Consider the following 13,155-nt stretch of genomic DNA (forward strand, 5'->3'; position numbering starts at 1 on the left):
TATTCACGTTTGACTGCGCGTGTCTGCACAGGTGGCTGACGAGTGTTTGGCTCCCGACGTGCTCGGCACGGTGAAGGAGATGAAGGCGGTCAACTTCAGACGAGTGCCCAAGATGCCCATTTATGGGATGGCTCAACCAACGTCAGAGGTGCAGCAGACTCCCAACACAATCAATCCTATCTGTAGTTCAATTTGTAAAAGACTGACAGAAAACATCCACATCCAAACTGATCGCCAACATCCCTGCCAGTCATTCATATTCACGAGGGTCCAAAAAAGACTGACTCAGAGGAATGACTCATGATGGTTTGCGACTCGCGCGCCCACTTCAGGATGCCCCGAGGCGGACTTCCAGTTCCTGACCGACTAATCGTAAAAACTCCGCTCTGTGTGCAGGCTACAGGGGCGGTCTTGGCCCATCTGACGGACGAGAAGAGGAAGCACGGCCACGTGTTGTGGGTCAACCTGCAGGAGGAGCTGGTGCTCGAAGGCAATGGTCAGGTTTTTACGCCGAGGGAGCCCTCGAGCCTGGACCAGCACATTCCTGTCCCGCTGTCTGATCCGCAGCTAATAGAGGTAGAGTGAGAGCGGTGCTTTTTGGATCAGATGTGTGATCGAGAGTGCCTGAGGTGTATTGAAAACGCCCTCGTTTCCCCGCCTGTTCCGTAGAAACTGGAGATGTCTCTGAAGGAGGAGATCCTGCGGGCTCAGAAGTGGCTCGAGGTGTCACTGGAGCAGGAAAAACAGATGAAGATGTTCAAAAGCTGCCTGACCGTCCAGGAGATCTTCAACCAGCACAAAAGCTCCCACCAGGGTCTCGTCTGCAAACGCATCCCCCTGCTGGACTGCAGCGCGCCCCGAGAGGAGGTAATAACAGGGAAGGGGCGTATAAACATGATCACACACACACACACACACACACACACACACACACACACACACACAGGAGCAGAAACAGCTCCTAGGTTCCTTTTATTGCCGCTTGTTAGAAATGACAATGGATGAGCCTTGTGCTCCCTCTAGTGGTGAAGACCGTAACTGCAGGGCATTCAGTAATAACACATTTAATTATATTGCATATAAATATGTTATACTTTTTTATTTGATTCTTAATGTTACACAATTAAACAAAGAGATGTAATGTGCACAAACCTAATGTGTGTGTGTGTATGTGTGTGTGCTCTCAGGATTTCGATAAGCTGTTGGAGGCCATGAAGACCGCCTTGGCGGAGGACTCTCACTCAGCCTTCGTTTTTAACTGCTCCAACGGAAAAGGCAGGACCACGACCGCCATGGTGACCTCCGTTCTGACTCTCTGGCACTTTAACGTAAGACGCTTCCTTGAGGATTCCTGACTATTTTAATCCCAAAAGGGTAACAACGACTGATTTCAGTATCCAAAGCTACATAAGAACCGGCGTCTTCTATCCCTGCAGGGTTTCCCAGAGTTTGGTGATGACGAGTTTGTGAGTGTTCCTGACGCCAAGTACACAAAAGGAGAATTTGAGGTATGCAGACCAACTCCCAACTCGTAAACATAATGAAATATGTTTAGTATGTCCATTTATATGAACTCAGAACGAAGTGGAAACTGCGTTGAAATGAGGGATTTCTTTCTCAGTTTCACCTGATACTGAGGAATGATGTGTGGTTGGTGTTACATATATGGTCTGTAGTAACTGGAGTAAACTCTCATCTTCATCGTGATTATTTTTAGTTTCAATCGGCAAAGAAATGACTCAAAATGCACATAACGAGTCAGCATTATGTCACTCTAACTGGTTTGCTGACTAAAATTTGCTGACTCCAAAACTGTGATTTAAAGGGATACTGTACAGCTTGTTTTAGTTTTCTCAACTCTGCAGCTGTGATTTAAAGTGCTGGCTAAACAGCCCGACACCAAAGCCTTTTCTGCTCTGCTCTAGTGAATTAGAGCTGCTTGGTTTTCTACTTGTTGTGACAATGAATCAGCGGCTGGAACTTGCTTCGCCGTGTCCTCGGCACCGTAAAAATGGACACACAGAAACCGAGGCAGCGCTCTGCAGGCACACAATGCCGCATGCCAATCACAACAGCGCGGCCACCCGAGTTTCTGGGATACACAGAGTGGTCGCCACGGAAACCTTGTCTGCCTCCAATTCAACCTCAGAGAGTTGTGTGATATTGCCACCGCCATACGTGTTATCTGCCCTCGAAAGATGTTGCTATGCTGTGAGCGTGATGGAGTACCTGGTTTGTTGTGATATCATCCAGGTGTGATTATAGTGATAAATAAATTATCTAATAAATTATTACTTTATATATACATCAAATGTCAAAAAGGAGACCAAAAACTGAGCAAACAGAGAGAGAATATCGGGCTTTCATCCGAAATATGACTCCAAATGAATGATTGTTGATTAAAAAAGTGAGAGAAAAGTCAGTTTGGTGATCACAGCTTGTTTCTGCTGCCCCCAAGTGGCCAAAAAAAGAATCGTCCAATTTGAGATTGAAGGGGTGGGTTGGATGTTTTTAGGTGGGGTTGTGTGTGGTACTTATCCATCCTCTCCTCAAACCCACGACGGCCGTGAAGTTAATTTTACCTCACAGAACACAGAATAGCTGCTCTACTGCTGCCTTGATGTGTTAGTTTGATTGATTTAGACTTGGTTGTTTAAGTCAGTGTGCGTTTTAAAGCATTTCAATAGATGATATAGTAGATAAGAAAACATAGTGAGGAGGAATGGTTTCATGCAACGTGGTTGTGTTTTCCAGAAGGACGGTGGTCAGGCTGCATGTTGAGGCTGACACACACACTGAATGAGTAACTAGGGTTTTGCCTGGAGGCCTGTTCTGTTCTTTGGTTTTCTTCCCTCTCTGACTCCGCCTCCTCCTGCTGTTTCTTCTTCTTCTTCTTCTTCTTCTTCTTGGTGTCATGGTTAGTAAACCGACTGTAGAGGGGGCACCAACATGGTTTAGTCGACTAGCTTGCAGCTGACCCAGTGCTGTGGTTTTCCACGTTGATGGAAACATTGGTCATCACTGTGAATGAACACTGATATTTAAATGAGGTCAGGATTGATGGGCAGGGCTCTTTTAATCAGCCCAGCCTGAGTGTGGCACAAAGAACCATCATCAACAGACCGGAATTATTTTAATCAGTTCTCACAGCCTGATTAAAATCTCTTATTACATACATAAAGAAGATTCAGGAAGCTTATATATAATGCATCAAACCATACAGCATATATTCTGTACTGTATGTACATTACATGTAGAGAAAAGACCAAAAAAAAAAAATGTTTAAAGAAGATGACGTGATTTAAGAAAGTGCCAGAACAGCTGCGAATTAGACCTTGTGTTCTGATTATTTTGTCTACTGCCGTTTCCAAGGTCAAGAACAAACTTTCATACTAAACCAACATCAATGAGAACGCTTCAAAGAGCGTTGAGAAACGGGGGGGGAATCTGAAGATTTACAGCGCCATGACAACGGGGCAAACTGTTCCTGCTGTGAAAGCTCCAAAACGGCCACTGAGCGGCCGTTGTGTTGGGATTGTTTTTCAGCCGTTGGAGAAATTGAAGCTTCAGTATATCCTGATCCATGTGTTTTAACGTGGGTTTTCAAATTTGAGACCTGAATCTGCAGGTGCAGCATTGGCTGCTTTCATTCCATCAACATGAAGGTGTTTACGAACCGCAGTTAGTTTGTTGAATGATCTTTTGAGGCTGGAAACCAAACGGTGTGCGTCTGCTGTTTCCGGCGTGCAGGTCGTGATGCAGCTGGTGCGTCTGCTCCCCGACGGCCACAGGATGAAGAGGGAGGTGGACATGGCCCTGGACTCTGTCAGCGAGACCATGACCCCCATGCACTACCATCTGCGGGAGATCATCATCTGCACGTACAGACAGGTATTCATTCGATTTCCGGGTCCAAAGAGTGCACGATGTCCTTGCAGGAATTTACATCCACTAAATGGAAACTCACAGTCCAGATATCTTGCAAATAGTTATTAAAAATAATGAAAAAAAACTGCTTACTTTGCCTCTTCATACTGAGGATTTAGATGCAGTTGTGCTTGATGCCCATAGATGGCGTCAAGGACTTGTTTAGATGTTTTTGTAGGTTTTCAGAGACATGAATGAGAGGAAAAGGATTGTTGGGCAACATAACTTATCTCTAAAACTCAATGGAATTCCTCCGGGCCTAAATGGAAAAAAGAGTGAGGGAGGGAAACATGGCAGGAAAAGAAATGATTGCTTGTGTGGGTTTTTTTTTTCTTCTTCTTTCAGGCTTGACCTCTTGAAGGTTTATTAAGTGTGAATGCTGTACAAAGCACAGGGGCACACTGTCCCAAACAAACCCAACCCATCCGTGGACTCGTCATCAGACTTTCACATACAAAGTGATTCAATTTTAAGCAGGTCGGACCAGAGACTGAATCAGCTATTTGATAGGTTGAATGTTTGTTTGTTTTTTAAATACAATCACATTTTTCTTTTAAAGAGTTTCAGATTTTTAAAATGGCTTGTGTTGCTTGAGCTCAGTTTCCTAAAAGATGCTCAAAAAGGTTGTTAATTCCCATCATTTCCACTCTTCATAAACAATTTATGAGTCAAAACAGAGACAATTTTGATCTTTTTGTGACTTTGAAAGCACTAAGAGTAATGACCAATAGTCTAATTGAGCTTTCACTCTTGTCATATATAGAGATGTGTCTCTATCTATACAGTAAACAATAGGAACACAATATAATACATCAGCGTCTTGATTCAAGTCTCTGACTGCTCATAGTGAAGCCTTTTGAAAATATGCATTAGTATTTAGTAAATGCAGGTACTGTGAGGAGAGTATTTTGAATCTTTGCAGCTGCGTATGTGAAAGGAGTTCCTGGTAATTTGGACCCAAAATGAGCTTGTCGCAGGGCTTTGAAGACTCTATCTGGACAAGGTCTCCCCTGGTGCCGTGGCCTCTGCAGGACCACGGCTCTGTTTTAGCCATTTGTAATGCAGACTGTAATCATTGTGCCTCTGTGCACCGTCAGCCGTTCTCAGCGCGCCGGAGGCACCCGGTACTGTCTCCACCGTATCAATGGGCCTCATTGTCCTATGAACCTTGTCTTTCGCCTATACTCTCTCTCTCTCTTTCTCTCTCTCTCTCTCTCTCTCTCCGTCTGTCACTTTCTGACGCCCCGGCTCCAGGAAAAAAAAGGGCTCGCTTTCGGCTCACTTTCAAATCAATTTAGGGAATTAGTGTGATTGAATTTGTGAATTGCGTCAGCAGTAACAGGAAAAGCCCGTGTGTCTTACACTTCTCAAATAGTGAGGTGGAATCAGCTCAGTGAGTTCAAAAGGATCATTTGGGTTTACATGTAGTTCTTATGGATGCAGTTATTCCCAACACTGTTAACGCTTTGGAGCATGACTCTGGTTCAAGCTTGACCACCGTATTTGACCCACAGTTTTCCTTGTTTGCCTCGACGGGCGTCCCGACAGAGTTTGCTGCTTCCATGCAGTGTTATCATAACCACTAGAAATGATTGCCCGAACTATAGAAACACGACCCAAATTTGTATTAAATCAGAATTATCTGTTAACCTTGATATGGCAGACCTCAGGTTGGCACTATGTTCCCCTTTCAGCCTTTCCCTTCCTGCTTGAACTAGCAGGCCAGGTGATAAACAGTGCCAGATGTTGCTGCAACCTGGCAGGCAGCAGCAGACCAGAGAAAGAGAGAGAGGAGAATAAGGGGGAAGAAGAGGGGGAAATTTCACCCCCAACTCTCTTTTCTCATAGCCCCCCCCCTCCCCTCCAAAGCAGCCTCCTCCCCTTTTGACAGTGGTTGGAAAATGTGTCTTTGATAGAGAAAAAATATATTTACACTGGGACCCGAACCGTCTGCCAGCTCCCAGAGGGGCCTGGGAAGGGGGGGAGGGGACGGTGGTGGGGTTTTTTTTTGGGGGGGGTGGGAGGGAGGGTTCTTCTTGAAGGGGCCTGTAAATCCCTGCTGCCAACCAGGCATGACCTCGCATTGCAGATGCATCCTCCGACATCAAGGCCGACGCCGTTTGAGAGGCTACTTCCTCTCCTCTCCGCTGCTACCTCCTTCTCCTCCCGTCTCCTGCGCAGGAATCAGCTGCAGGGGCCTTTTTTCTTTCCATCGTCGAGACAGTTTTGAAGTTGAAATTTCGCCCCGGGGCAATCTGCACACCGCCGATATATTTTAGCAAAGACAATGTGTGTGTGTGTGTCCAAAGAAAGGCCCTCATGGTTTGGACGGGGCAGTGGAAAAATATTTCCAGAAAGGGGAGAATGCTGCGAGCAGGTTTCTTTGAGGAAAAGGTAGTGGACGTCTTTAGGAGAAGAAGATGGGGGAGGTGGCGGGGAGGACCTACACGACACGGACAGCCAGATTAATTTTACAAACGAAGACGAGCGAAGGATTAGAGAGAACGAACATGACAATGAGGGAGAGAGGAAAAACGATAAGTAAGAAGCTAGTCACGATGTAAGGTTTGACAAATCACATTATCCACACGCCGCAGCTTTTCACCTTAATATTCCTCCGGCTCAAGGTTCTTTGTGTTTCTTCTCAATTAGCGTGACCACTTGACATAAGTGGGCCAATTACAAGGTGGGGTATGGTTAATGGCCAAGGGAAATATTGGCAGGAAAACGAGCCCACCTGAACCAGAGGACAGGTTCTTCTTCTTCTTCTTCTCGCCTGAAGTGCGCCGTCGACTCGCGGCTCCTGAAAAGAGGCTCTTATTTAGACCCGGCGCAGGCTGAGAGGGAGGAAAGTGGGGGAGCCAGAGGTTGTTGTTTTGATTCATAATTTCCAGCCTCTCCATGCCAATGCCAATAACGGTGTTCGCTGTGGCTGTCTGCAAAGAAAATGACTTATTTTGACCGAATCCCATCTGAGCAGGTGCAACCAGCTGAGCTGTTTGGACATAGGTCAAACTGTGTGTGTGTGTGTGTGTGTGTGTGTGTGTGTGTGTGTGTGTGTGTGTGTGTGTGTGTGTGTGTGTGTGTGTGTGTGTGTGTGTGTGTGTGTGTGTGTGTGTGTGTGTGTGTGTGTGTGTGTGTGTGTGTGTGTGGTACATAGAGGTAAATACAGCGGGGACTTTCTGGAGGGGTTTCGGTGGGTCGGGCAGCTGCTACGAGTCGGATGCTCTTCAGGAGCTCATTTATTTGAAGGGAGTTTCCACGACTGTAAATGACTTCAAATGACACCGTAATGCATCTCGTGAAAGTTTAATGTGCCCACTGATGTCTAACATGACACGATGCATTAGAGAGTACGGCGAATTCCCCTTGTAACGTCGTCGCTAACCTCATATTTCTGTCACCGATGATTTATGCGCCTTTAAGCCGAAGAGACTTTGAATATTTAAATGATGTGTTCCTGGGCTTCCTACTCTCCGTCAGCAGACCTTTAAAAAAAATGATGATTACGGGGTATTTGTGGTATATTCAGTGTCGGCAGGTTCTGTTCAAGGCAGGCAGTTTCCCTGATTAGCGCACTTTCAGGCAAAGACCAGGAACAAACCAGTGAAAATCACCTGTTGCACCGGAACAATTGCCTTCAATCAACTAAGCAACGGATTTAAACCTCCCCAATTATAATCATTTCCTGCACTTTTGCTACCAGCGTGGACGGAACCAACGTTGTTTTGTCGCTTTGTCCGTTACAGCAGGGGTTCTCAAACGTTTTTCAATTTACAGCCCATTCTTTATTTTAAAGCTTAAAGAAAAAATCCAGTATGTAACTATGTGCTGTGCCACTGTCGGCTTTACTGACCACGCACGCCTCCGAGAGAGTGTTGGCTAGCTAACGTAAATGTCTTTACTTGGTGATTAGTTGTGATTGGTGTGGTGATATTCAAACTTTTTTTTAATTATGTTTTTTACTTATGTTAACTCACTTTATTAGAAATAATAAATAACTTGCTTCATACATTGCCCACCAGTGTTGGAGAATAGCTGCTGTATAGTAGCTCCACTTTGCTGCTTACTTAACGTAAAACAAAAGTGAACATTTATGTAGGCGGGATTTATGCAGAGCTATTGCATTAGACTGGATTAGTTTGAACTTATTACATGTGTAATAAGTCAAAATGTGAATGTAAATGCCCTAAATCTAACGTGTAAAACGAGACATACTAGACAAATCATACACCAATATTCAAATTACACTTTCCTAACTGTAATGCTGTTTCTTGGTGTCACCACTGTTTATTCATTATGCTTTAGGTCCTGGTTTGATCCACTAATCCCAGAGAAAATGACGTGTCTCTTTATATAGTCTGATGTTTTATTGTTGTCCCCGGCCACCTGTTTATGATAGCAGCCATAATCCACTCCCGGGGTTTTATATGAACCAGCGGTGTTTATGTTTAGTGCAGCTAATAAAAACAACAAGCCGAAAGCGGCTGCAAAAATAGAGTTATTTAATTCAGTTATTATCAAAAGCTTCACCTGCTGCAACCTCATATAGCACTTGCTGTATAGTTTCTTTTAATAAGTGTGTGATGATGCATCATCTAGTTTTTCATTCATCACACCTAAAAAGCTCGTGTCTGCTTGGTTTGGCGTTTGTGTTGCTGCAGCCGTGATGGTGTTTATTTCACACCTTCCCTGCGAGCGTTCAAGGCTCTCTACTTGTTGACCACAAGCGTCGTGTTTTTCCTCTCAGCCGATCCCCCTTTTTACCCTGAATAACTAAACTGCCCTGGCCTGACCTTTGCCCTGACCTCCCTCATGACCCCCCCTCTTAACCACTGGCCCCAGGACAGCGCTTCAGACCCGGGCTGAGCGCTGCACAGAAGGGGTTGCCATTTCCTGCTCTCGCACACTAAACCTGTCACCCGCTCCCCCCCAACCCCACGGACCAGGAATAACTACCTCCAAAACCATGCCTGAGTGTTTAAACATGCCCCCAGTAGCTGTGGTCATTATATCTGACGGATCCTGTTAAGCTCCAAATCATTTCACCAGGAAAAGGTCCACCTAAGCTTCCACACGAGCTAGCTACTGGCACTGAGAAAATACCTTCAGGAATACAATCCCGATGGTGAAGTCGCTCAAATGCCAACACAGCGGGGAAGCCACGTTTCATACGCAAGGACAGTCGTGCAACGGATGAATTCAGTGTTAGAAACATAGACTCAAATAGAGACAGCTCACAAATACGACACAATGTTCTTTCTGCATTCTTTCATTTCCTGGAATTAAATATTCTAATGACAGATTTGACGCCTGCTGGCATTTGAAAAATGTGAAATAGGTTCATGGCAGGTAGGGTAAGACATTTGATTGACAGGTGCTCAGATAGTGAAATCCACGTGTTGCTGTTTCAGCGTTGGACTGGATTATTCAGATAAAATCACAAAGCCTGTCGTGATTATTATGACCATTACACAGCATACATCCAAAGTATGAGAAATAGACAACTTTTTTTATGACCCATCTGACTTTTGGGTGAAAGCCTGGTTGGAGGCCTTTTGATTCGCCGCCCACATGTCTGATTTGTTTCAGGGATTCGAATGCATCTGATGTGTTGTTGCCATAGCCGACTACATGTCTCTGTGGTTGGAAAGAAACAGTCTTAGCCAGTAAAAACTTGGTGGGGGAGATTAAGAACGGGCACGTCATCTTTGCAGCCCGAGCCAGAAAAAATGGTGAGAGAATTTTTTTTTTTTTATATACAAAAACCGCGGATGAGTTCAAAGCCGTGCGACTTTTAACTGCAGCAGCTCCTGTGTTGAGCGAACAAAGTCAGGATTGTGAAAACAGTGTGGCAGTTCAGTGGGATTGTCCAGCTCGTAGCAGAAGGAAGGTTTAGATTGTTGCTTGAATTGGCTAGAATGAGTGTTTTCTGTACAAATAATGGACCGCAGGACTTTGTCATTTTGTTCATCCGCGACGAGCGGACCGCACCACGAACGACTCTTTGATTCCTTATTTTGTGGAGAGGGAAAAATGTGGGAATACGAATCCGTCTGGTACTTCAGCGTCATTGTTTTATCAATGCACAGTAAGACTACTGGTATTTCAGATCCACTGGACACAGATGTAACTTGCACAAACCTCAGTCAGATAAAGAATCAATGAGTCAGGCAGACTAGACTTACATATTCAACTTAACCTCCTCTCTGGCCCTGCACTCTCTGCTACCACAAGGGGGAGGAGGGGTTGAATCATTAGTTTCTTTAGGTCTCACCCACTTGGATCCATGAAATGTCTGTAGTGAATTTCATGCAATGCATCCATAGTTATGTCAAAAATGTTCCCCCCTGAACCAAAAGTGTGGCATCAAACAGCAGCTATGTGACTCACAAGAAGAAGGAAAACCATCAATACATTTGCTTTCTATTAACCCCCATCATCAATAACAGAAGAAAAAAGGTTTACAAATCTACACTGACTAGGTTTTAGCTCGCAAGACGTACCCGTTTTAATGCCCCAGTGTTGGGTCTGCATGCACAAAATAATGTGATAGCTCAGTAAATGATTGATTCACAGAGGGAGTCTCCGTGCGCTCCGTTGCCAGGCATGTGCACGTACAGAATGTACCATAATGCTTGTGGTTACTGTGGGCAGATATTCCAGTCTCTGTGTAGGCTAAGTTGATGAGCCCTGTCTCCTCCTGTGGCTTTTTGTAATCTCTGCTCACCAGACACGTGATGCATTTCTGCTTAAGGAATTGCTCTTTTCTAGTCAAACGCTTATTGTCCTTTGATTATTCCAGTCCATTCCTTCTTTACTCCCCCATATTTGTTGTTATTTTCAAGGCGAATTTTGTGTTTTTTTTTTTACTAGCGCTGTTAAATATTCAGTTTATATATTTAATCCACAAGACTTTGCTTGTTATGTCTTGACAAAATATCTTCACCAAGTTACTTTCATTTTAAACCCCTTGCTGGACGGTTGATGGCAGATCTGAATGTACAGTATGCAGATTGACACAGCTCGCCCCTAAAATCCACCTCAACCTCCACTTCATGATTTAATCAGCGTAGTGTGGCTGAGCGACTGGAAAAAGTCAGACAGAGAATTCGAATCTGTAGAAACCATTAACATAAAGGCATCTCCATCCCCTGCTCTGATTGGCTGCTACATGGCTTCTCTGTTCTTTAAAAAAAAAAAAAAAAGGAGCTTTGGGCACCATCTTGATCCATAAAGATCAGTTCAGCAGCTTGAAGCCAGATGATATATAACTTAGATTGCTTTTCTGCTGGCTAACCTGGCAGGAGGCAGACTGGGTGGGTGGATCGTCTTCAAAATATGTAGTGCATCTAAAAAAACATAGAGATGCTAGTTATTTTCCCATGTATTCATAATATTATTTTAATTCATAATAAATATCAGATTTTTTTTTAATTACACCTTTTGTGGAAGAATGAAGCGATGTTTTCATGTAAGAAGAAATCGAAAGCAGTTAAATCTTCAGGTGAAGCAACATTTTCCATGAATTAATTAATTAAGTAATTTCATACTTTTATTTCAATTTCCTTTATCTTTCTATGTTCACCATCCAGACATGGTCTGTGTTTCCATTCACGCTTGCATGCAAAGGGCATATTAACATCTTAACATGCTAACGGTCACATGCCAAGCAGTTGTTGTTTTTTTATGAGCAGGTTGCTGTTTATGCATGTGCATTAAGACACACACACACATGACCATGTGGGCTAGTAAACACGGATGTAAACAAAACCAGATTTAGAACGTTGGCTTTGTGTACATTTTACAAGAAAGGGATTCAACATGTTTGTTTGGCTTCAAGAGACACATACGAGTTTTAATTGCGTATTTAAACAGAACTCCACAGGGTGGCTTTTCAGATCCAGTATCTCCGATCCACTAAGATCTGACATGTGCTGAAATGTGTGAGTCATGTAAAGGATCTTGAAGATGAGTCACGTGTGAACTTTTGTGTCTCTGTAAGACAAATTACCACAAAGAGGAAGAAGGAAAAAAAATGCATTCACACATTTAAATTTGACATATAAGAACTGCTGGATGGAACCTGAAAATCGGCGTGTATAGTTGACTTTGAGTTGTCTGTACATTGAGGCGAGGACTCATGTGTAGGCTGCCTGTCGGGGTTTAGTTTAGGATTTGGGAGGGAGGTGTTCTCGCAGAATCTGATGAATGGCTGCTTGTGCAAACCTGGGTGGGAAGGGCCAATCTGGATTGGCCTCTTTACCTCGGCAACCCCATCAGCTGGTAATTGGCACCATATGTCAGGCAGACGGACCCCCTCTATAATGTGCACTTCTCAGTTTTGAGTCCTGGCCCACGTGAGCCCCCCCCCCCCCCCCCCCCCAAAGAAAGGTTGACCCCTCGACACTTGTCTGCCACCATTCTGGGATTAAACGGTGTTGCTCCCTCCAAAAAAGTTAACTTTATGGATACCTTCATTATTTTTTTATTCAATGTCACTATGCTAAATTTAAATAACGAGGACAAAACTCTCATGGTTTTGTATTGAAGTACTGTTCAAAAGGCTGCAAGGCACTCCACTGAAGAATACCCAGATCCTTCACATTTTCCCTCTTACTTGCGATGCCAGTTGTCTGAAGAAGAAATACCAGCTTTGAGGAAAGGTGTCACATTATATTATCATCTTAACTCAATTTTCTCTTCATTCACGTGCTAATTCACCTGACTTAATCAATCAGAGACCTTTCTCTAAGTGACTGCTGCTGGATCCAACATGCTCAGCTGGCTGAACGGTTGCCACTGAGAGCGGATTAGTGCCCGCGGTGCCCGACACACCGCAAAAGCTCCGGGCAACCGTCCGACCCGACGCCAGTGCTGCGGGAGACAGTTGTGGGCTGGAACCCGGGCGCTCGCTGCACCAACATCACAACTGATTCCTTCCAGACAAACATAAGTGGGATAAAGCCAATAATTGCCTTCCAAACCATCCAATTTTTTTTTGTCACTGCCTTTTTAGCGTAAAAGGCGAAATGAAAAAAACTGGCCTGCGAGATGTCAATGCTGTCAATGCTCTTTGCACACATGGAAAACGGCTTCTAAGAGACTCTCTTCCAGACAGAAACCTCTGGAGCCCACAAACACCCCGGTGTGCAAAATGTCAGGGATATCAGTCGATCGCTTAATAGCTAGTGCTATTGATTTATCAAGTCAGTGTGTGTGTGTGTG

At 44.4% G+C, this 13,155-nt stretch overlaps 1 protein-coding gene across 5 annotated transcripts in view; it reads left to right on the forward strand.

The window, feature by feature from the left end:
• pald1a (phosphatase domain containing paladin 1a) overlaps positions 1-13,155 on the forward strand; it is a 47,904-nt gene that overhangs the window by 23,819 nt on the left and 10,930 nt on the right. For all 5 annotated transcript variants that reach the window (XM_084040714.1, XM_084040717.1, XM_084040715.1 and 2 more), the window contains exons 13-18: positions 32-148; positions 397-576; positions 670-867; positions 1,188-1,328; positions 1,437-1,508; positions 3,751-3,891. In XM_084040714.1, coding sequence (XP_083896840.1) covers positions 32-148; positions 397-576; positions 670-867; positions 1,188-1,328; positions 1,437-1,508; positions 3,751-3,891 — 849 coding nt within the window. The remainder of the gene's footprint in view (positions 1-31; positions 149-396; positions 577-669; positions 868-1,187; positions 1,329-1,436; positions 1,509-3,750; positions 3,892-13,155) is intronic.

Source organism: Eutrigla gurnardus, assembly GCF_963514095.1.
Source record: "Eutrigla gurnardus genome assembly, chromosome: 22".
NCBI lineage: Eukaryota > Metazoa > Chordata > Actinopteri > Perciformes > Triglidae > Eutrigla > Eutrigla gurnardus.